This window comes from Aulonocara stuartgranti (genome assembly GCF_965226115.1).
Source record: "Aulonocara stuartgranti genome assembly, chromosome: 16".
Taxonomy (NCBI): domain Eukaryota; kingdom Metazoa; phylum Chordata; class Actinopteri; order Cichliformes; family Cichlidae; genus Aulonocara; species Aulonocara stuartgranti.
In genome coordinates this window covers 30,570,281-30,593,503 of record NC_138952.1, presented here as the reverse complement: position 1 = coordinate 30,593,503, position 23,223 = coordinate 30,570,281, and the positions used below count along the sequence as shown (strand labels likewise).

Here is a 23,223-nt window from a genome sequence, read left to right as displayed (position 1 = left end):
TTTTTTTGTCCTCTGTGACATTAGTACATGAACAGTGAGTGTGAGGTGTTTTAAAGGGTTCATTTCATTATTCCAAAAAGCACCCTACCGTCAGGAAATAAACACACTTGTGGAAAATGAAGTGTCTGATGTGGGTGTGAAACTTTTCTAAAGGCCAGGAGATTAGAAAGCATTCAACAAACCTACGCTGTTCACATTTGTGCAGCTCACAGAACTGGAAACCAAGATTTTTCTCCCATGCTATGAATTATACTTACCCCATCTACCAGGCCTTGGGGTAATAAATCAAGGATAGGTTACTGGGGCTATAAAGTCAAGCCACATCTCCCTAATTTCAGTAGTGGCTGGCTGCACTGAGGCCAACTGGAATCAGGGGACTTGCTCTGTGGGGCAGGGTGGTAACACCCAGGTGGTCTGGAGCTCAGGTAGTCTCTGACATCTTTCAAAACGACTGCCACGTCCAGACAATCTTTGGCCTTGTTTTGGCTCCGGGCCTGAATTGCTCCCCTTGGGCTTGTAGATCAGAAACCAGCTTAAATCATACATGTCCTTTTGTGTTTGTGGCGAGCATGAATGGAGTACTAGTGCTACTTTAAACCTGAATCTATTTAAAGTTTAACTATATTTGAATGAATTTTATAGAAACCTGAGGAAACACAAGGAAATGCTGAGAATCCACGCTACGTTTCTCTTTGCCACCAAGGATTTATTTGTTTTGAAAGCCCCCCCGCCCATAAAACTTCCAAGTACTGTGAGAAAACCTCGTAGTTTATTTGGGAAAAGAAGCTTGCCACTGAATAACACTTTGTTACATTAGTTCAGGATTTAATAACATATAAAAAGCAACAGTGTGAGGCATCTAGTCCACTCCTGGAATAAAGCAGAATGGGGTGGAGAGTGGACGTTTATACGAAAACAATCCAAAATGTTCATTATAATTCAAGCAATGGTCAAGACGGCCCTCTCCCTCTTCCTCCTCTTTTTCTTCTTCTCCTCCAGGCGACCTGTAGCGTCGGCAAAGAACATGACGTCCTCTTTGCTCTCGATCTCCCGCTGGAGGAACTGCAGGGCTGCACTGTTAAAACCCATCACATCCTGAAAGAAGGAAAGTGGAGAGAGAATAGAAGCAACAATCGGTTAAACGCCAAAAAGCTTTGCTCGGTCCCGCTCCCTTCCACTCAGATGTCACTTACTCTGATTTCCCGCACTTTTGAGAGTGTATTGGTCCGTAGTTCATCGATGACAGACAGCAGCATCTGGTTACTGGAGATCTGACCAAAATGGATCCTAGAAATAAACAAAACACTTTTATTAGGTGCACCTTGCGAGTGTTATTCATGGTGTGTTATCCTGCTGGAAGCAGCCATCAGAAGATCATCACTTGCAGTTATAAAGTGATGTTAACGGTGAGCAACAATACTCAGGTAGGCTGTGCTTTTAAGTGTGCCATGAAAATATCCTCCATCCACTACCTGCAACCTGAACTGTTGAAAGAAGGACATATGGATCCACGTTTTCATGTCCGTTTCATCCATGTGTCACAGAAGAACCTGATCCTCATCTCATCGGGCGATGTTTTCCAATCTTTAATTATTCATTTTTGTTGAGCCCATTCAAATTTGTAGCCTCGGCTTCCTGTTCTTATAGCGCCTTTGAATAATCTGCATTTTCTCAACATTTTAGTTTCGTTAAAACGTTTGATCATTGAAATGAGCTTCATAACACCTAAAAAACCCACCATTCTTATGTTAATTCGTTTTTTAAATTTATGTTTTAAATCTTTTGTTGTTTAAAATTTTCATGCAGATCCCAGACTCCTGAGTCACCACTCAACTGCCCAAAGATTAAATCTGACTATAAAACAGACAACCATAATAAAGCACGTCTCACTTGAGAAGGAAAAACAGGCAGCGGCAGACCAGCTCCACCTCCAGGCCCTGCTGGATGTAACTGTTGAAGAGTTTCAGGAGCTCGGGGACATAAGGAAAAGGCAGCACCAGCAGAGAAACCTCCAGCTCACTGATGATCACAAAAAAACGTAAAAAAGAAAAAAATCTGAGTGTATTTAAATGCACAGGACAGTGTAGGCAGATGGTAATCAGCTTCACATCATTCGCTTGAATCTTACCTCGATCTGACCTTCTTTATCACATCTAAAACGTAGCGGGAGGGCTTAAAGAGGGGCAGAGACAGATTGAGTTTATAGCTTGAGCTGAAAACAAGGTTTATTTGTGATCTCAGTATGAAGACATTTATTGTTCATAACTCTGTTTCTCTTACCGAAACATTTCCAAAGGCCACGAGGATAGGGTTGGGTTGCGGTGGAGGAAGCTGCAAAAGAGGATGAACTGTTTAATGTGACCTGTGATGCTTTTTAAAAAACAAAAAACCTGATTTAAACTTCTCTGATGTGCCCTTTGATCTTCTCCTGCACATCTGGACCCAAGTCTGTGCTTCTGCCAGTATTTACATGACTCCCTGAAAGTCATTGTGGATCTGCCACAGGTGCCCGGTCACAACTATGTGACTCATCAATTTAAACTACACTCTGGTAAGCGCACAGAGCTAAATTTAGCAAGTAGGGTAGTTTCCATGGTGATTTTTCAAATGCCCTATTGTAAGTGGACAGAGCAGGACTTCCAGTGGAGCCTTCCAAAAACAGCATCACCACTCAGGGTGGTCCAGAAGTGCACAGGAAGATGACCTTGAAGGGAGGAACTTAAAAACTAAGGTAATGGTGTTTGACCTCTTCCTCACATCACTGCATTTGCAGCTGCTGGAAAAATGATTTCTGCTCAGAATCAGCTGAGCATTGATAAAACAAAAAAATGCCTTTTTACTGCACTACCCCACAGCAAAAGTAGAATAACTGAAATCATGACTCAACCTCTTTGCCTGCGCTCTCACAGGCATATCTGTGCTCTTCCATCTTCCTTGTTTCCCCTTTATAAAGCTCCAGAGCCTCCATGATTCGCTCAGCCTGCAAAAAAAATCAAAAAAAAAAAATCGCACAAACAGGGAAAAGATCAACAAAGAAGGCTTCTGATTTTTGACCCTCATAAATATGAAGAATAATTCTTAGTAAAAGGCAACTGAAATATAGAAAATCATCAAGGATTTATTCAATTAATTAATTATTAAAGAAAATATGCTTGATAAAAACTGAATGTGTACCAATCAAGTAAATTTCATTTGACCAAAGTCCGTTAAATTGAACACTTTACAATCCTACTTATGGAATACAATTACACAGAAAATTTACATGTAATCAGATTACTTAAAGTTTTCATTTTGGCCATAAATACTTTTTGAGTGCAGATAATAATCTGCACTCATTAATTACTAATAATTACTGAAGAGAACTCACAGCTTTGACTGTCTCCACAGTCTTCTTGCCAGCAGGTGCTGCCTCTCCTTGCGTTTCTCCCGGTACCTGAGAAGCAGAACGTATAAATGCATCACTCATCCAACATAACAGCAACTAAGTGTAGAAGCTGAAAACTAAGCACTCACCACAGGTGCATCTCCTTTAGCCAAGCTCTCCTCAAACTCTGCCTCTCGCTCCTATCGACACAAAAAGGAGGCGGTGTTTAGGTGTTTATGTCAACCACTGTAACATCATCTTTGTGGGCCCTGTCCTCCACCTCACCATCTCCTTTTCTTCCTCCAGGATGATGGGCTCCCTCGTCCTCTCCCAGAGACGCAGGGACTTGTCGTGAGATGACGACACGAGGTGGTCTCCGTTTGGGCTGATGGCCAGACACCAAACCTCCCGATGGTGGCCCTGTGATTCAAAGAGGACGTTCAGTGTTACAACGTAGCGTAGTGGCAACGTTCAAAATGTAAAATGATGAAGCTGAGCAGTAAGAAATGTGGGGCAGCTACAAAAACAAAATCAAATAGGAAAGACCAAGTATCAACAGCTACTGGGTGGAGTGCTATAAAAATTAGATTATGAATTAATTCCTGATTTAAGATAAAACCCCTTTGAACCCTACGGCATAACACTCGTTGTCTGGTTATGGCGTAGGGTTATAACCCGTTTACGGTTACATCGTAGGTTACAAATTAGATTTCCAGCTGAAGTCTATATAAATTTATTTATTTATTTTAATTAATTTATTTATTTTTTGGATGGGTTAATTCATTTTTCTGTAACATTATTGGGAGGGAGTGGGGGGTATTCATGTATTCATGCCATCTATGTTTTTGTATGCTATAAAACAGAAAAAAGAAAAGATTATCATTTCTGTGTACCTATGTGTTCTATGACAGTCTGGTATTTGAAAAGTAAAAAATAAATAAATAAGAAGTGTGAACTTAATCTAAGTAGAAAATTGATCACCCAGAACTGATCTGTGTGTTTCTGTGAGGAATAAATCCAATGCCATTCTCTGCGTAGCTCATGAATGAGGTGTAGTTTGGATTAGTTACCCTAGTTACACAGGCACACCTACTTCCAACTCCTACATCAGTTTACAGAATCATCTTCCCAATCAATCCATCTTCCCCAAATTGTATTTCTATCATTCATACAAACCCTCGTTACTCAGCTGCACGACTGAGACATTGTTTTGCTGTCTCCTATTTCACCACCAGATGTCACTGAAACAAAGCTTTGAATGAATTAACCTATTTTTAAAACAGCTGATGACATGGTTAAACACTGCTTCATTTGCGCATCACAAACGTATTGATGTGGCATCCTGGAGGATCTGATAGGGTCCAGGTATCACCTCATGCTACCGGCAGTGACACTGACAACCAGCCAAATGCAAAACTAGTGAAAAGAAACAGTCAGAAAAGATGAAAAGGGAAAGATGTGAGCGGCCTCCACCTGCCAAACCATTCCTGTTTTGGGGATTGTCTCATTGTTACCCCTCTAGTGCATCTTCTGTCAATTTCATTAACACCAAAGGAGCTGAAACTAATTAACAATTAAATTAACCGACCAGATTAATATCGTAGAAGTTTAACTGACTTCACTCTGAATAAAAAAAATGTTCTTTTCATTTTTCGAGCGGTGGGCGTGGGGAAAGCTGTTACCTCAAGTGTCTGGATGTTCTCAAACTTGTCTGCGTCCCACTGTTTGATCTTCTTGTCCTTCCCTGCTGTGAAGAACAAATGAGTCTTGGGAACAAACTGAAGGAACATGACACTGCAAAGAGAAAACAGAGGAAAGAAATTATGAGACAAAGCAGATTTAGATCAATTTCAAACAAGGAGACAGGAAAGAATATTACACAACAACACATTTCAAAGGAAATTAGAAAAAAAGTGAAAGAAAAATCACATTTAATCAAAAATTAATTAACAAACGAAAAGAAATCATCAAGCACAGAAACTGAGATGGTCCATGAGAAACCAGAGGAGCGTGCAGATGAAAGAGCAGCTGGTGTGAAGTTAACAGGACACAGATCAGAGTCTCTAACCACAGAGATGAAGTCACGGTTGGAAGCTAAACTGCCCCGTAGATGACTTCATCACTGAGTAAAAATCTCTTTTATTTCCAGTTGAACCTCTGACTGTTTGGTTTGGGTCTGTGCTGGCCAGTACCTGTCGTCATGAGCAAACATGGAGCGGTGACAGTCGCCAAAATCCAAACCCCAGATCTTCACGTTTCTGTCGGCGGAGCCAGTGGCAATAATTGTGCTATCCTGGTTAAGAGACACACAAGGTCAGAGTCAGGAAGACTCTGGGCTGAAGTGAGTCTTGCAGCTAATAATTTTAATATCTCAACAGTACTCACGTGTGAGATGTCCAGACAAAGTACAGGCAGCTTATGTCCATACAGAGACAAGAAGAACTGGAGCAGCAAAAGGAAGAATGTGTAGATATGATGTAAACAGTGACATGAAGCCAGTGTGCGGTAAATATAAATTTAAGTCGAATCTTGTATGTCGAGCCTACCTTAAGTGTGTCTGTGTAGAAGATCTTGACTGTGCAGTCTAACAAAGAGACAGCCAGCAGTCTGTGGTCAGGAGAAAACTTCACACAGAGAACGTCTTCCTCCAACTGCAGAGTGCGTTTGTGCTTCACTGTCAGCCGTCTGAGTCACAAACACACACACACACAACAACTCTGCAGGTAAGTCGTGATGCAATAACACAGTTTTCAACATCACTGCTTTCACCATATATAGCAATGTTTCATATTGCACCTACTGCAAATAACAGGAATAGTAAATTAGGCAGTTAGGGCCAGATATTACTGGACACATTCTTATTGTTTTACATGCACACCGTCCAAAAGAGCATCTCCAGCATCTCCAGGTTATAGCAGGAGTCTTGAGTTGAAGAAAACTATTGCATTAACTGTGTGTCAGCTATGTTGACACACAATAATGACACACAATACTTTGGGCTCTTCCCTTACTTTCCAAGGGCTCAACGCAGCAGATGGATCTGCGTACTCTAATTGGGACTGATTTAGACAGGACGCCTTTTCTGACACAGTCTCAGGGACCTCCTGAGTCTGCAAAACTACACATTCACTCATCCATCTCCTCTTCAGCATCCAAATGTGGACCTTTCCCCCCCTTTTAAAGGCTGAAAATATTAATTTAATGTACATGAACACAAATCAGAACTGATAAGAGTGGACATGACGAGAAGTCGTGTTCAGAGACAAGAAAAAAACGTAAAACTTGTGTCCAGTAACATTAAGCAGTAGCATGAAGGCTGTGGCTACAAACTGCTGTGAGATTATGTTAAAGAGAAGACTTCATGGAAAAAACCAACAACAAAAAAAAAAACGCACACACAGCAGATTCACTGCAAAGTCTATTTAAATATTAAGATCAACCAGATTGACAATATGGAGAGTTGATTGAAACAGAGGCCATGTAATGTATGGGAATGTCAGGTCTGCTCAGACTTGGTCTATTTCTACAAAGATGACTGGAACCACAACCACAGGCAGTTGTGTTAATAGCGCTGACAAAGTATTTAGAGAGGATTTGTTTGGTGAGTTTTGGCCATCAGGCAGTCACTGTCTGCAAACGCTTAAAAAATATTAAAAATAAGCATTTTATTTATTATGTTAATTGATCCTATATATACACATGTAGCTCCTCAGTAGTTTCAAGCTTATGCTGAACCTGACCACTTTATTCCAGGTGTTAAGGGTCCTATGAGATCATTGAAAATCTACCACATCGATCCTGAACATTGAACAAAATAAACTCACTTCTGGCTCGTCTCCTTGTCCTTTACCAGCTCAAACTCCCAGAACTTCACAGTCTTATCTGCACTTCCTGAGATAATCCCCCTCTAAAGGAAACACACACAAATAAAAAACAAATCAAATCAGTCTTCGGACTTCGATTTTAAAAAAAAAAAATCAGTTTATGGAAAGGATAAGTTGGGTGTGAAAAACACTCAGACACACAAGCTGAGTACAGTGAGGTTTACCTGATCTGGGGCCAGGCAAATTGACCACACAGCTCCATCATGGGCATCTACAGTTTCCAGAAGGCTTCCTGAACCCAGCTCAAAGATCTGCAGCTTCCCACTCTAATAAGAACAAAACACAATCTTGACTACAAGAAAGTCTACAACTTTGTAAGGAGCAATATTCTCTCTTCCAAATGGTTGCCATTAGATTACAGGATTCAGAAAGAAATACACTCTACACGCTCAAATCCACTAAATCACCGACACATCAATAACTTATAGAGAACAGTGGTTGAAACTGACTGTAAGCCTTGGACAGAGTGTCTGAATGACTCAGTGTGTCCACATACCTTCGTTCCCAGGATTATCTGTCGGTCTCCAGGCACAAAGAGGGAGCAGAGGGCGTATTCGCAGGCCATGGTGCGAATCACCTGCAGAGTGGATCTGTCACAGTGGGCAGGACAGTTAGAAGACAATGACCAATGAAGCAAGAGCTTTTTCACTGAATGCAGCAAAATGAATCTAATTATAAGACCCTTTCAGGACGTGCTGCATCTAAACTGGTGTTACCTGTTCCAAACTTTGACGGTGTCTCCGGAGGCGGAGAGGACAGCCAGGTTGTCTGAGCTGAAGGCCAGTGTGCGCACATCTGTGCGGTGTCCCCCGAGTGTGAGGCGAGCCGTTTTATCGGCTACGGGGGTCTTGTGTGAGGTCTTCAGGCTGTAGGTCTCAACTGTGTTATTCTGGAGCAGCAGAGCCACCTTCAGCTCACCACCTGCACATGACAGGCAGTCCACCCACCTGAGAGGGGACAGAGGACATGGATGGTGTGTACATGTGAACAGACCCCTGATTCCGAAGAGCGTGGCTAGCGAAGATCCCTGACTTGTGACACAAGTACCTGGGAGGGATGCATCAGGTCAAATATGTGGTTCCATTTATTGTGGCGCCCCCTTGTGTAAATAAGAGAGGAGCCAGACACAACCTTTCTAATTCTGGAAAGTGCCATCCTACATAATTCAGGTACTTCAGATATATTTAGATCAACAACTTGTACACAATTTGAGCTATTTACATATAAGGACAAAATTATGTTGATGTTTGAAAAAGCTATGTTAAATACTCTTTGCCCTGTTTAACTTAAAAACTTGCTGTTTTCATAGGGGGGTTAATAATTGTGTCCTGATCTGTACTTACTTGAATAAGAAGTCTAAATGGTTTTTTTTCCACTTTGCAAAATTTATATTTTATATTTATTTCTATTTGTAAATCTTGTGCAGCACCACTATTGTCAGGTGGTAAGAACTTGTGCTTTTAAATGACATGAATCTTCATTTTGTTATTTTTCTACATGAATTAGCCTTATTTCATCCTATGAAATTATTCAAGGAACTAAAGACTGTTAGTTGTCTGGAATTGTACTGCAATGTAAGGCCGATTAGAGCAGTTTATAATACTTCATTCCTGCATGCTCCGCTTTTACTTCAATGTCCAGCAGGTGGTGGCAATGCACACAACAACCATGATCAGAGGAAATTCATGATCTCCTACAGGTAACTGTGGCTTAATGTTTAGAAATAGGGTCACTGGATCAACACAGATAAAGAGACAAACAGCGGCAGCAAAGTGAATTCAAAATGTTTGAAAAGTTAGATTTGAAACAAGAAAATTCATTTTAACATTTATTCGGATGCTATCTGGTAGGGCTGAACGATTATGGAAAATAATCTAATTGCGATTTTTTGCCCCAATATTGCGATTGCGATGCGATATGCGATTATTTTTTAAGGTCTTTGTCTTCTGTATTATTAAACAAAGACAAGCAATACATCATATAGTATGGCCAATTCTATATTACATTAATTTTAAACTGTTCTTTCCTGGAAGACAGACCTCTGTTATGATGACATGAGGTGATGCATGAATTGATGACTGACATTTTTATTTAACTTCTTCAATCACAACAGTATATTTGAACATACACAATAGTTTATTTTTAGCTTACAAACATCTGAGCATAAAGTGCTGACAAGGAACCCTGGTGTAAACATTAAAATGAAAGTCAGTACAATGTGCAGATTGCAGAAATATACATAAAAAAATCAGTGGCTTTACCACACTCAGTTTTTCGACATCTGTGAACTACTAGACAGTCATTCAATTAAAAAATAATATTAAATAAATAAAACTAATAAATAAAAAATACACACATCTTACTGATCTCTGCAGTCAGTAACATTACACATAAAGTGCAAACATAATAGCAATTGTATAAACACACACACAAACACGCCTTTAAAGTTTAAAGGCGTGAAATTGGACGGTCTAGTTCTGATTAGCGTCACCGCTGTCTCGGTGGAGTTTAATAAACTCGGCCGTCTGCTTCTTGCTATCTAAAATATAACCAGACACTGGTGTAAATTCTCGACTGTCTCATACTTCTGTTTAATAAGTTTTCTGTTTGACGTTTAGTCAGCTGTGTGAAAACCAAGGAGGAACCCACCCGGGGGATTAATAAAGTTTTATTTTATCTAATCTAATAACTTTAATCTCAGCCAAACCGATTTACTCACGAACAAACAAAACACTGAAAAAAGCCCAACAATAACATTTTTAGGTTGTCTAAGTGACTTATATATCACGTTTAACCCGAGCAGCGAAACTCCGCGGTGATCTGAAAATGATGTGCCAGGAGTTGTGCCGTTCTCGGCCGCATCAGTAACCCTCGAGCTCCCGGCTAGCTGTCGAGCTGGTGGGTAGCAGACGCCTCTGAAAACGTCGAAGCACTTTTGCAAATATGGGATATCTTGATAAACCGAGCAGATATTTGATGTTTACACAACTACTTTCTCGCCTGAAAATATGTTAAAAGTTTATTTTCTGACCCAGAAAGATTAGTATGAGTAATTTTAAAACTTAGTAGCGGCCGCCATTGTTGGAAACTGGAGTTTGGCTGGGCCGCGCTATGAATTCTGGGATATGGTAGTAATTTGGACAGCCTTCGGCGCGTCGCTGTGACGTAATCGGTCTACAAATGCGGCCTCAGGAGGATGCAGCCCATGAATTTGGACATGTCCAGAGTATAATCGCAGCCTTTGCGGTTAGAAAATTGCACTTGATCATGTCGCGATATTATCGTAAATGAGATATATCGTTCAGCCCTACTATCTGGACCTAAGTTTCAAAATCTTAGAGAGAGCATAATTCGCTGCACTGACCTGATCTTGGAAGATGCCTTGATGTTTGTTAGTCTGATGATCTCGTCCTTCAGCATCCTCTTCACCACGGGCTCCTCTGTCTCCTCACCTGAAGCTTCCTGAGCTCTGCAGAGAGCAGGGATAATAATCATCAGTTCAAAGGGAGATCAACAATAACAAAAAAGCTGAAACTAATCATTTAGGCAGCAGCACTAGCACTTGTCCTTCCACCTCCACTGACATCAGTGTGTTAGAAGTAGTCAAGATAGGTGGTGTCAGTACTGGAGTTATATTAGCGACATTCATATGAAGCTTTCTCAGAAGAGAGCAGAAATACACGCGTTTAATTGTCTTTGGTAAATTTGTCCACCTCAGTATCTGAATGTCTGGCTAATAAAACTAGCGCTGGTTGTGCAGTGGTAACAGTAACAGTCAATGTGCAAATATTCCAAAGAACAGAATACATGTGCGCTTACTTGGTGGCCTTCTTTTTGGCTTTCTTCAGCTTCTTTGTCATTTTTTTCTGCACTTCTTCCTCTGACAGCACAGTGAAGAGCTCCAGGACTGAGTCGTTGCCCTGAAAGACATAGACGGCATAATGTGTGTCATCAATCGCTTTTAGCTAGAAAATTAGTTTACAAACACAAAGGCATTTAAACTAGTATGTGCAATGTTTAAATTACAGCTGATTGTCAGGCAAATGCTGACGGGCAGTGTGACTGTATAGGAGGAAATAACTCAGCAATCAGTCTGACCAACAAAACAAAACCATTGAAACTATTCTTAATCGCATTTAACCATCAGGTCATGTGATCAGAAAACAAATGAATATACAGACAATTACAGCAGGTTGTGAACTGACATACATTAGTGATGTCAGAATGATCTCTTTCACATTACATTAGCGACACTGACTAAAAGCCACAAGACGACCTTACTACTGATGAGTGCCTAAAAGCTACCAGTGAAAGAAGAAACACATACTACAGCATGACTACAGCAGGTCTCAGTGGGCTCAAACTGCACCGAGCAAGCATTACATTCAACCCACATATAAATACTGTGTATTCCAGACATCATGCAGAGTCACAAGGAGCTGTAAGATGCTTCAGTACTAACGTGGCAGGCGATGACTCTGGCGTGGCGGTCTGCTGTCAGTGAGACGACGCGATCTCTAGCTTCTCTCAGGATGGAGCCGGCCTTTTCACAAGATAGGATGCGCTGCCCAAAAAGAAAAAGAAAGAATAAATGTTAAAGAGAGAATTTGGTTTAATTTACAAAAATACTCTAGTTGAAGATGGTGTTGAATAATTGGAACTATTAACAACTGTGAAACATTAGAAAAAAAAGAATCAACAGCACAAAAATGTGGCAGTGCACTGACTTTATCCTTCTGAGACCTACACTGCTTAATAAAGAATGACGTTCCACTACAAAGTAGATGCATGCAGAGCATTTGAATCATTTTACCCTCACTGTAATGAATGCTACTTTACCTCTTCAAGGCTTTCATCCACGTCTTCTTTATTGTCTTCTTCATCATCATCAACCAACAGAGTTTTTCCCTTCTTCACCGTAGGCTCACCCTCAGCTTTTGCCTGCGCAGGACGCGACCAGACAGAGTTTTACGACCTTACAACAACTCCATTAATATCGTTTTTAGAGCCAAAACCTACAGTTAATAAGGATCTGATTAACTTCAATAACAAATTTAATGTAATTGAAAAAAAAAGTGCCCGTGTTGTGTAAAATTACAGGCAAAATAATACAAAAGGGAAATGAAAGACTACTAAAAGCAAAACATGACATCTTCATAGAAAGTAAAGCATCGCACATTAGGGGAGAGACTCCAGGATCTCAAGAAAAACTGTTTGCTTTCTCTCTGATTGTCTTTTTTCAGTAAAGGGCAGTTGGGGGAGGAAGAGAAAAAAGTGCTCAGCTGAGTCCTTTCTCACCTCCTCCAGGTAGTTGATGTCCCAGGCTCGAAGCTCACTGTCTGCAGAGCCCGTCAACAGCCTACTCTCCTGGCTCAGCAACACCATACCCCAAACCTAACATACACACACACATTTAAAACAAAAACATCGAGTCATCTTAATAATCTAGGAAAAACATTAAAATTCCAGTGGAAAGTCTCTTATAATCCCCATTTCCTTCCAGTGAAAGCAGCTAGTCACAAGAGCTCCACTATATGGACCAAAGTACTGCACAGTACACCTACAGGAACTGCTTGGCCATGGAAAATCCTGCCATGAAGCTCCCAGTTCACAGTTTTTGTCCTGAGGTTAATGCCAGAGCAGGTTTGGAACCACACTGTGCGCTGCAGCTTCAGTGTGGGTGATATTACCTCAAAATGCTATCACAAGATGTCAAGGAAATGTGCAATAATGATATTTCTGACACTAAAGAACAAAAAATACTCAATAAATGCTGTATCAATGAGTGCAGCTTGCAGCCAGCAGTGTTTATTAGTGCAAACAAAAGAAAAGGTATTAAACATGCTGTTCTTGTGATGAGTTACTGTCATTAGAGATAGACTACCCAATTCAAAATGTGAATCTACTGCCAGCAGCAGCCACATTATAGCCCAATAGCAGTGACACAGCATTACATGCAGTGACGCAGCATAAGTCAAATGTAAGCACAAAAGCAGGCCAGCTAGTGTTTTCTCTGGTACTATGTGGTCGACCTTTTTAACCAGTTACTTAAATTCCTCCTTTAGCACCAGGAGATTGCATCAGTAATTTCCATCCACTGTTTGTGCTTCTTGTTATATGGAGTGTAAGTAGCAAGTGCTCCAGTGTTGCTCAGGTGAGTCATTTGTTTAATGTTGGGTTGCACATCATCAGCTGTTAGCATCTCCTCCTTCATAGCCTGGTTGTACTTGATGGTGTGTTTTTGCCTCAAGTTTGTTGTTTCCATCGTCACCAGGAAGCGTTTTCTTGCACATTTTGTAAAGCATCACACTTTGTTAGAGGTTGCTGAAGTAGCTCCCTTTTACAAAATCTTAATCGTGGCAGAAGGCTAGAATATGATTCTGCTGCAACCTTCTTCCTATTAAAAGGGAGTTTTTTTCTTTCCATTCTTGGCAAGTTCAGAGGAGGTTGTCTGATTGTTGGGGTTTTATTGTGAACAATATCTGGCCCAGCCCTAGTCATACATGTGTGGAATATGTAGAAGGGAAGAAATTCCACAAACGGACTTGGACTAAATGCAGAGAAAGAAGCATCTCACCTCACTGCGATGGCCCACCATAGTCTTAAAGCAGTGCTGTGTGTCCAAGTCCCACCACTTGACAAAACTGTCTTTGGAGCTATACGGTGGGCAGAGCACACAATTAGCTTTTCAAACCTCCATTTCAAATATACAATCCAGTAGACGAGACACAATGTAAACATCACGGTGTCCTACCATGTGACGAGGAGGTTCTTGTCTCTCAGGAACAGGGCCTGCGTGATGACATCTTTATGGCCTCTCAGCCTGTACAGCCCACACTCATTGATGATGTCCCACACGATCACATCTGTGTCCTAAGAGAGGAGTAAACAGTTAACTGAGGTGAGTCCTTGCAACTCACAGTCCGTCTTGTAAAATAAAAAAGCATTTTTAAAGGCAAAGTAAACCACTCAACAAACAAACCTCCAATTTATCTTCCATTTATATTAACACCTTTATTTTCGTGTAACTGTTGTCACTTTGATGTTGAGTTTAGAAACACGTCAACACTTAACAAAACCAAGGAACAACCTGCCACACTCACCTTTGAGCCAGTAACAAGTCTCGCCCCGAGTGCATCATAGTGTATGACGCTGACTGCAGACTTGTGGCCGTTGAAGGAGACGTTGCTCTCACCGTTCAGCAGGCTGAAGATTCTTACTGCACCATCTTCGTAACCCACGGCAATATGAACTCCATCAGGTGAAGGGCAGAGAAAGGTCACCTCATGTTTCTGACCCTGCAGGATCAGGACCTACACACACAGAGATGACAAGAATAAAGATAAGAACAGATAAAATCTGAAGGGAAGTGTACCTGGATATGAGTTGTCGCATTGCTATAATCACACTTGAACCTCACCTTCTCTCCTTTTCGAACATCCCAGATGAAAACATGTTCACATGCAGCCACAGCCACATAGCGCCCCTTCTCCCCTCCTCGAAGGGTCACATACGTGATGTTGGCTTTTTGGCTGCCAATGACCCCAAAAACGGCGCTGGCAACATAGCGCAGGTACTGCTTGGTCAAACCCATGACCAGCAGCTAAGGTGATGCTGAATCCTGTTTCACACCAGAGCACAGGAGAAAAATTTACTGTGCACACCTTTTACGGAAGAAAAACAGAGACTCAGTGCTTGATTGGCTCCACCTGATTCTACATAATGTCTGAATAAATTTAAGACAAGTTCAGAGTTCAGCATGTTCTGCTAGATATTGAAGTCTACATTTTCATGAAGATAATACAGAAAACTGTTTTATTATCTTTATAACACTGTTTGAAAAGTTGAACATTACACCCACATGTTATTAGTTATCATGTCATCCTAAAGTGGCTTTGACGCCTCCTGTGCTAAATGTTCCAATATAGTGTGGGGAAGATCGTGAATAGTTTTTATATGAAAAACCAGTTTCCAGATACAACAGGAGGCATAAACACATAAACACTGCTGTAAACATGAACCATTTTAAACTTTGGTACTAAACCACATTTGCACAATCAGGGCACCCCTCTCTTTTTTAAGGACCTGGCTTTCTGTTTGTGCAACTGTTGGCAAATGTTGCCACAAAAATGGAAACATCGTTGACAATGCATGCTTTCCATCATGACAACAAAGACGAAATACATTGTATATCAAATGTACCCAAGAGTCCACATATTAATAGATATTTACAGCAATAAAATGACGAATCTTTATCTATATAGCATAGTTTAATTTGTGCTGTAATTTGTCCCTGCTATCTAGAATATATAATCTACCACGTATGCGTATTAAATATATCACAGTTTTCAAAAATAAGGTTTTCTGTTTTATACCAGCATAAGACACTACATACTTAATACATGTCTGATCTTAGTATGCTATTCCGTATTAATGAGGTGTAAAGTATTTTCGTATTGTTTATAATGTGTCGAACTACGGCCTTTATTTCTGCAGTGTCGATTCAGTGTTGTTGGTCTATTCCTTCGTTTTATGTCCTTTCCTCATAATTTGCAAATCCTGCTTTAAAATAATACACCAAAAATACGTACTACTTAGTAAACGTGTAGCAAGGTATAGCACATCAGTCCTCGCAGATACGGGTACGTTCGTTTTAGTACACAAAACTGCAGGCAGAGTTGCCGGTTTACGCTTCTGGCATTTGACTCAACACGACAACGTCAACCTCCGCCCGCCCGGAGACAAATTTGACCCAAATCGAGTGTGCCTAAGCATGATACTCAGTTACTAGACCCACGTGGTAAAACAATTCTTGGATAATTGTACTTAATAAAAGTAACCATGACATAAATGTATATCTCTAAACGTTATATACAACATTTGCGTTTGTTTCGTCAATGTAAAGCGTCTATGTTGGTCCTCTTACCTTTGAAGTGTGACAACTAGCAACTACCTTGAAGTGCCTGACTTCGGCTGCTGTTTCAGACCCAACCAATCTATCACAAATCGTTACTAAAACAATACCATGCAGTGCTAGTTTGCCTATAAAACTATGCACACAGATACAGTCTATTGGAAATATATATATTTTTAAAATATTTAGATAGGATTTTAGCAGTGAACTGCGAGTCAAAGAAACCTTTCTGTTTCTCTGTTTTCTCGATTGCGCTCTTTCTATTGCTTTTGACTGCAATACCAAAAAAAGACATTTTATACATTTTTGAATGTACAGTCCAAAATAAAATAATATATTAGGTCTTTACAGATACTCGTTTTTGTTTGTTTAATTTTTGGACAGAGACGTCTGGCTTAGAGCCAATGATTTTTGCGGTTTACATCAATAAAGTGACTCCACAGTGATCCCTAAGCAACCATACCGGAAGTGTTTTTTAAGTCAGCTGACTAGCACCGGAAAAATAAAATGATCTCGTGAATAGCACCGGAAAAGTGTTTGTCTAACCTATACAAAACAAAAGCGTGTGCTATTTTAATAGGAGAGTATAGACATGACAGAAAACTATAAAGAACAGAGTAAAAGTACATTAAACATACTCTAAAAAATAGTTGAAAGGTCAGAATAATCATAGTCACATGGCATTGTATTTCGTTTGTAATTCCAACATGTAACACATACATGGGACCGCCACTATAGAGAGAGGGAGAACAGACTTTCACTAACTACTTGATAATGATAAAAATTAATGAAACACATAATTAATGGAGTCCTAACTGGCTTTTTCTAAAGGAGGGACTAAAACAGAAGAAATTCTTTAACAAGGTGCATTTGTACACTATTAAAGGAAAGGTATATGTATATGTTTTGGGTGTTTTTTTTTAAATGCAGGAGGTCACTCGATTTGTTTAATCCAAGCACCTAGCAGAAACGTTTTTTAATCATCCACAGCACTTTATTAATGAAACTTGAGAAATAAATGTAATAAGTGAGATCAAAAACATGCAAGCAGACACGTTTATGTTCAGAAATTAACGAATTAGGTCAAAGAAAATGGGAAAATGTAGTTGTCATGCTTATATGAAATGTAGTTTTTGAAATGTAGTTAAATGAAAACATTTCTAGAAGTTTATTTTGAAATGCCTAACGGGATGTTGATTTCTTTTAATACTCCAGACTTTACGCCGCAACAATCAGCTCTTAGCATGGTTGCTAAATGTGCAAATCCTTGTAATTGGCACTTTGAAACTTACTTTTTGACTGCATTTGCAGTATTTGTGCTTGTTAGTATGAGGACCCTGAGGATGAACATCACGTCTTGATTTTATATGGTGTCGTGTCAAGATTTATTAATTGTTCCTTTTATAATTTTGGCGTGACATCACCCCTGTAAAGGAAATACATTGCTAGGTGGGTAACTGTCTGTTTGGTTTCTGAAACACTCTGACCAAAGTGCACTATTTATCGATTTATAAAGAGACTATTGCTTTTCTGGCCTGACATAGAAATGCTTCGGAAGAGAAAGAAGTTTACCTAGTAAGAGACAGACGATTAATTTCTTGTGACGGATGCTTATCACGCATGTGTTTGATTATTTTAATGAAATGCAGCTGTTAAAGAGCTAATGGAGTAGTAACATGCCAAATGCCATGTCTTCAAACTGCTTATTTAATTTACAAAAAGTAAGTAAAAGTATCCAATTTGCCACAAATTAACAGCAAGAAAAGCAGCCAATTACAAACAAAAACAGCTCGACCAGCTTACTAAAAATAACTTTCTGCGTTACACCGAACTTATTTAAGGCTTACGAGTTTTGTCGTGCTCATGACATGGTTTTATCTCGAGCTGGGGTTTATATGGTGTTACATGTGTGAACAAAGGGACTACTGTCATACGTGTATTCAATGAAGCGCCCAGCTTTTATCTGGTGATAATGTTATTACATGAGGGTTTCTTGTTGAGTTTGCCGCCGTAAATCAGAGACAGTCTGATATGTGTGTCTGGAATCAGACTGGTGGCAGCCGTGCAGGTAGTTTGTAAGGTCCGTCTTTACTCCAGGTCGTTATTAGGAATGGGAATCGACAGCTGGTTTTCTACTCTCTAATCCGTAGACCTGCTTCATGACAAACATCTTGACTTTTCATTGCAGGGAAAGCTTATTTGTAATAATGATTCCTGAGTTCAGTAAGTGTTTCAGTAAGCCAGGTTGAAATGTGTGCTGTTAAAACAGCTGGCCGAGCTCAGCAGTGCTGTCTGTCTGACAGTTGTGTATTGCAAACGGTGAGGTTGAACTCAGAGTCACGTGCATATTTTGTACTGTCTGAAGACCCGGAGATAAGTAAAACCTATGTAGGTCACTGACATAGTAAAAATGTGGCTCCATTACAGACTCCTACAGATCAGTTTATTAGATAGATTAACAGGATGCATGTTACATATGTATTTGCATAGAAAAAAATAACATCTCAGTCTTATAGGTTTGAATTTTTAAACACTTCTTTATTCTAAACAGTTTATTTCAGACCTGAATGTATTTTTCATGTGCTAGGTAACTGCTCTGTTAAGTGATCTTATTAGGTCTTCTTGATGATCTAATGTCCTCCTCATAGCCACCAAACAGGTCTCTGGAGGCCAGAGCCACCTCCAGGAGACTGGAACACCCTTGAACTGGGTTTTGCACAAAGATCCAATACTTGAAAAATGTTTAACAAAATCATAGGTTTTGTTTTTACCCTTCAAGCTTTCAAAGATAATGTCATTTTTGCCAGTTCTCCCTGCCTGCACCTTTCTGTGTTCTCCTTGTGTTTGTGTGGGTGCTCCAGCTTCCTCCCCGAGTCATTTATGGGGTTAAGGCCAATCAGTGATCCTAACGTGGCCATAAATGTGAACATAAATGGGTTGTCAGGTTTTCTGTGTTAGCCTTGCAACATACTGGTGACCTGTGGCCCGATCACAGCTAGGATAGACTGATTACCTGTGAAAATAAACCAAAATGCAGATCTTCTCAAAAGCACAGCAAACGAGCACTGTTCATTTCCACAATCATCTAGATTTTTATTTTATTTTTTTGTCTGTCAAAGCCACAGGGAGACACTGGAAATAGGCAAATGACTTTATCTTGTACTTGCAGCCCAGCTAGTTGGTGATCCTCTCGAGGCTTGTAGTGCCAGATGGGGATGGATCCTCTGGGTGCTCGCTCCCAGTTTGTGGATATCCAGACTCTTCCCACATGGCAGCAGCAGCTGGACAATGATGGCGAGGAGAAACGGCTGGTCCGGAGCCACAGCATGCTCAGCCAGAGTTTCCCCTCACCCTTCCCCTACAGACCAGATATCAACCGCAAGATCATCCTCTTGTGAGTCACGCTGTTTCTTCACATTGTTGCTGCTCTGTAGAAATCTGTCTTTTTCATAAGAGGTCACAACGTCAGCCACGGTTTCTTCCTACACATTTAGACACAGAATCATATAGTCATTCAAGCAAAAATGTCACAATGAAATAACTAAAGTTTGAAAGTATATTTAACTTGTAGCTTTAACTGGTTTTGGTGGTCTATATGATGTATTTTTTGTAACTATGTCATACTAAATTTCTTCTTTTTTTAACATCTGCTCTTTGCAGTAAGATACAGCTGCTGTGTGTGTCATTGCTTTTGTGAAAGTGACCAATCATACCGAAACTATCAGTAAATCAGATCAATGCCCACAAAAGTTTCACTTTTTACCTGTCAGAGTGTGTATTCCCGCCCACCTTAACCAAAGAGAACCCAACTCACAGTGGTTGACTTTGAGCACTTGGCTGCTTAATCTAAACACACTTTTGGATGCATATCTGTGTATTCTGGTAATCGCTATCAATCATCTGTCATTTAAGCAAAGTGTGTGATCCTAGATGCATCCTAAAAAAGGGCAGTAATATTAATGTATTGATATTAGCAGTATCATATAGTAGTAGTAGTAAATGCTGCTTGTGTGTCCATGTGCTCATACAAACCTGTTCAGAGTCCATAACCTCGTAAATCTTCTTTGTAGAGAAACGCATGACTATGTGGAGCCCGACTTGGCAGCAGTTTTTCTTTAGGAGCCTTGTTGTGGTGCCAGCCTTCCCCTGAGCAGTCATCAAGAGCACGCACATTCCTGCCACAATAGCATGACCAGGATTTGAGCGCAATTGACCCTCGAGCAGTGGTGCTTTTAAACCTTCCAGCAGCTAGAATTACAAAGGGGTCTATTTTTGAGCTAATATCAGAGGTTCCATATGACTACAGCTTAGATTTTCATTCTTTCACTACTTTTTCAAACTTACTTTTAAACCCATGGTGGTTAAAAAGTAAAGTTCAAGCAAGGTATCTGAAGGTATTGAAAGTCTTAATAGTGTCTCATTAAATAGATAAAGAGCTGTTAGCTCATTTCTTTTGACAGAAAGTCATTTATAGAGTAATTAAGAAAAAATTATTCTATTTTATTTACTTTATGGTTGTTTTAAATGTCAGAGTCAATGTCATTGGACCTCAAAGCATCATCACACTGAAGTTCTTCACAGAATCTTGTAGCAATGTTACTCTTCCTGTAAGTAATGTTTGTTGATTTATGTGATAGTCATGATATAACTCTGTCAATGTGTTGCTATTTTTATTGTTTTAAAATGAATTTGTGCTTTTCGTGGATACTCTGATAGCGCACACCTGGTACTATATGTTGTTAAATGACTTTGTTCATAAATGGGGAGAGGACGTTTCATTAGTTTGGGATATATCTGCTCTACGACTTAATACAGAAGCTAGCATTTGACAAAACAGGAACAGGGGATTTGCACGAGATCTGTTTCACTGTTGTTTGCAGGCATCCTGCTTGACTTGATTTGGTGACTCATCTGTAATTGAGCTAGGAGGAATGAGCTGAACAAAAAAAATACACAACTCTTCCTCCGTGGTCCTGGTTGCTGAATATGTCTTGTGATCAAACACTGTCAACACATGCATTTCCTCATTGTTTTTTCCTAACACAACCTGAAGGGCTTCTGAACAAAGAGTTGACTTCAGGTATTAAAATAAGCATTGAAGTTTCGCCAAATGTCTTCAAGGTCTAAATGTTTGCAGTATGTTTGATCCGTCGGTCACTGTTACTGTTAGAGGTAAAGAAAAAGTCTTTGGTTACCACTGTGCTGTGACTGGGGCCTGGTGATGACTGTCAATAAAAGTCACAAAAAGCAACTTGGATAATGAACATCAGTAGAAGTTCAATTGGGTGTTGAAATGTTCGGACAGTGGCACAGTTTTCATAATTTTAACTCTGTGTCAACACAATAGTTTTTAAAATGCAACAATAAAGTGCAGATTTTTAGCTTCTATTTCCAAGTGACTGTGCAAAAACATCATTCTCACAGTACTCAAATGGATGAGTTACCCAAATAATACTTTTTAAAAAACCCAGTGAATTAGTTTTTTCTTTTTGTTCTTTGTAAAAAGTTTCAAACCCACAGACATTACCAAATAGCAGATTTCCTCTTTCTGATCCTTTGATGTTGGCACCTCTGGAGCCTGTAGCATGAAACACTTTCAACATACCCAGGATATCTTTGTTTCACTTATACTAATTCAGACCAAAAACAACGATAGACTAGCCTTCTGTTTAACCATGTAGCTACAACGGTGTTCCCAAAAGGGGTGATGTTGGAAACGTATGATGACTCAAACATGATTGTCCATACAAAATATTGTTAGAGAGAGATGAGATTAAAAATATAATGCATGCTATAGTCCAGTATACCTGCTCCAGTTAATGTGTATGTGTAGGACATACATACTGTACGGTGCTTTTATCCGATATTCATAAAAGAAACCCTTCAGTGAATGTGGGCACATTAAACACTTTGACTGAAAATGCGTTACGTTATAAAAGTTTTCTTCAGCCGCATGAATTGAAGCTCAAAGTTTGCATTTAGATTGCATCTTTATTGTTTCATTGTAAATCTGCTGTAGCTGCATACAGCATCAAACTATTCAAAAATTGCGTCCTTGTCCAAAACATTTCCACACCTAGAAAATACAGAATAACAAACTCATACAAAACATTGTTTTATGGCAAAAAAAACCTTTACAACATCTTTGGCAAAATGACATCACAACGGTTTTTTTATACGCCATATCATTCGTATTTACTCTGTATAGTTTTAATAGATTGTTTTTCTTTCCCCACAGTGTTGGTGACATTGCTCTGCTGAATTGCACCGCCGTCGTGAACACCAGCAACGAGTCGCTAAACGACAAGAACCCCACGTCTGACAGCATCCATCAGCTGGCAGGACCCGAGCTCCGAGACGAGCTGCTTAAACTCAAAGGTAGACATGGAAGGTTAAACTGCTGAAATGAGCTTGATTTCACTTTGGTCTTCTCAGAGATATCACTGGGAGTGTTAAATATAACCAGTCACCTGATATCACGCTGGCACTACCGCTGGCACTTTAATACAGAGTAACTTTTATCAAGTCTCTACAGCTGCTGAAAGTACTGATAACACACAAATAAGTATGTTCTGGCTTCTGGCGTCTGTTCTGGCAGGAGCCCAGTTTTCACTGGAACTACTTTCTGCAGAATTGCTTCCAGTAATATGCTTTGAACTTTGAGCTCCAATTTCAAGGAACAAATACAGATGTTCTTGAACCCTGCAAAGATGACTGGGTTTGTTATTCAATCATCTGCATCACTGTGGATGTGTGACAGTGTTTTTGAGATTGGCTTTTCAGACGTCCCAAGTACAAAAAAAGGTCTAGTTACTGGTTTTTACCCCGACACACTGGAAGTGTCTTTTCATCAAAAAACGTCACCTAAAAATATCTACATTATTATATATATATTGATGCTTTAAGATGCAGTATTTGAAGAAGCTGGTGCTCAAAATAAAAACCTCTGTGTGGTTAGCATACCAGAAAATTTAATCAGCAAATTTAATTGTCAAAAGAAAACAGTTTTCCCTTTCATGAACTCAGTTGTCAGCTCTCTGATTCACATGTGTATTTGCTGG

General features: G+C 39.8%; 2 protein-coding genes across 5 annotated transcripts in view; one reads left to right on the top strand and one right to left on the bottom strand.

Annotated features, from left to right (window-relative positions):
• Nucleotides 1-750: 750 nt before the first annotated feature.
• On the bottom strand, nt 751-16,616 carry wdr3 (WD repeat domain 3). Of its 2 annotated transcripts, none has more exons than XM_082508335.1 (27): nt 16,175-16,616; nt 14,669-14,869; nt 14,352-14,561; nt 14,003-14,121; nt 13,826-13,904; nt 12,547-12,642; nt 12,088-12,189; nt 11,711-11,812; nt 11,068-11,168; nt 10,613-10,717; nt 7,965-8,195; nt 7,745-7,838; nt 7,413-7,514; nt 7,189-7,271; nt 5,911-6,049; nt 5,750-5,806; nt 5,557-5,657; nt 5,047-5,158; nt 3,650-3,784; nt 3,514-3,564; nt 3,368-3,433; nt 2,888-2,980; nt 2,281-2,331; nt 2,129-2,172; nt 1,891-2,019; nt 1,194-1,287; nt 751-1,095 (listed from the first exon to the last, which is right to left on the bottom strand). In XM_082508335.1, the coding sequence occupies exons 2-27, from the start codon at nt 14,840-14,842 to the stop codon at nt 940-942; spliced, it is 2,826 nt and encodes a 941-aa protein (XP_082364461.1). In that variant the 5' UTR covers nt 14,843-14,869; nt 16,175-16,616; the 3' UTR covers nt 751-939. The 2 variants fall into 2 exon arrangements, with proteins under 2 accessions (XP_082364461.1, XP_082364462.1); XM_082508336.1 differs by lacking the exon at nt 16,175-16,616 and adding an exon at nt 15,840-15,920.
• Nucleotides 16,617-17,365: 749 nt separating this feature from the next.
• Nucleotides 17,366-23,223, top strand: part of gdap2 (ganglioside induced differentiation associated protein 2) — a 33,022-nt gene continuing 27,164 nt past the window's right edge. Inside the window, exons 1-3 of one of the 3 annotated variants that reach the window (XM_082507326.1) lie at nt 17,366-17,611; nt 19,332-19,556; nt 22,401-22,540. In XM_082507326.1, the coding sequence (XP_082363452.1) occupies nt 19,372-19,556; nt 22,401-22,540 (325 nt within the window). In that variant the 5' untranslated portion in view covers nt 17,366-17,611; nt 19,332-19,371. Of the gene's footprint in view, nt 17,612-17,637; nt 17,738-17,777; nt 17,884-19,331; nt 19,557-22,400; nt 22,541-23,223 lie in introns of those variants that run through there. The other 2 variants (XM_082507328.1, XM_082507327.1) reach the window with 2 other exon arrangements.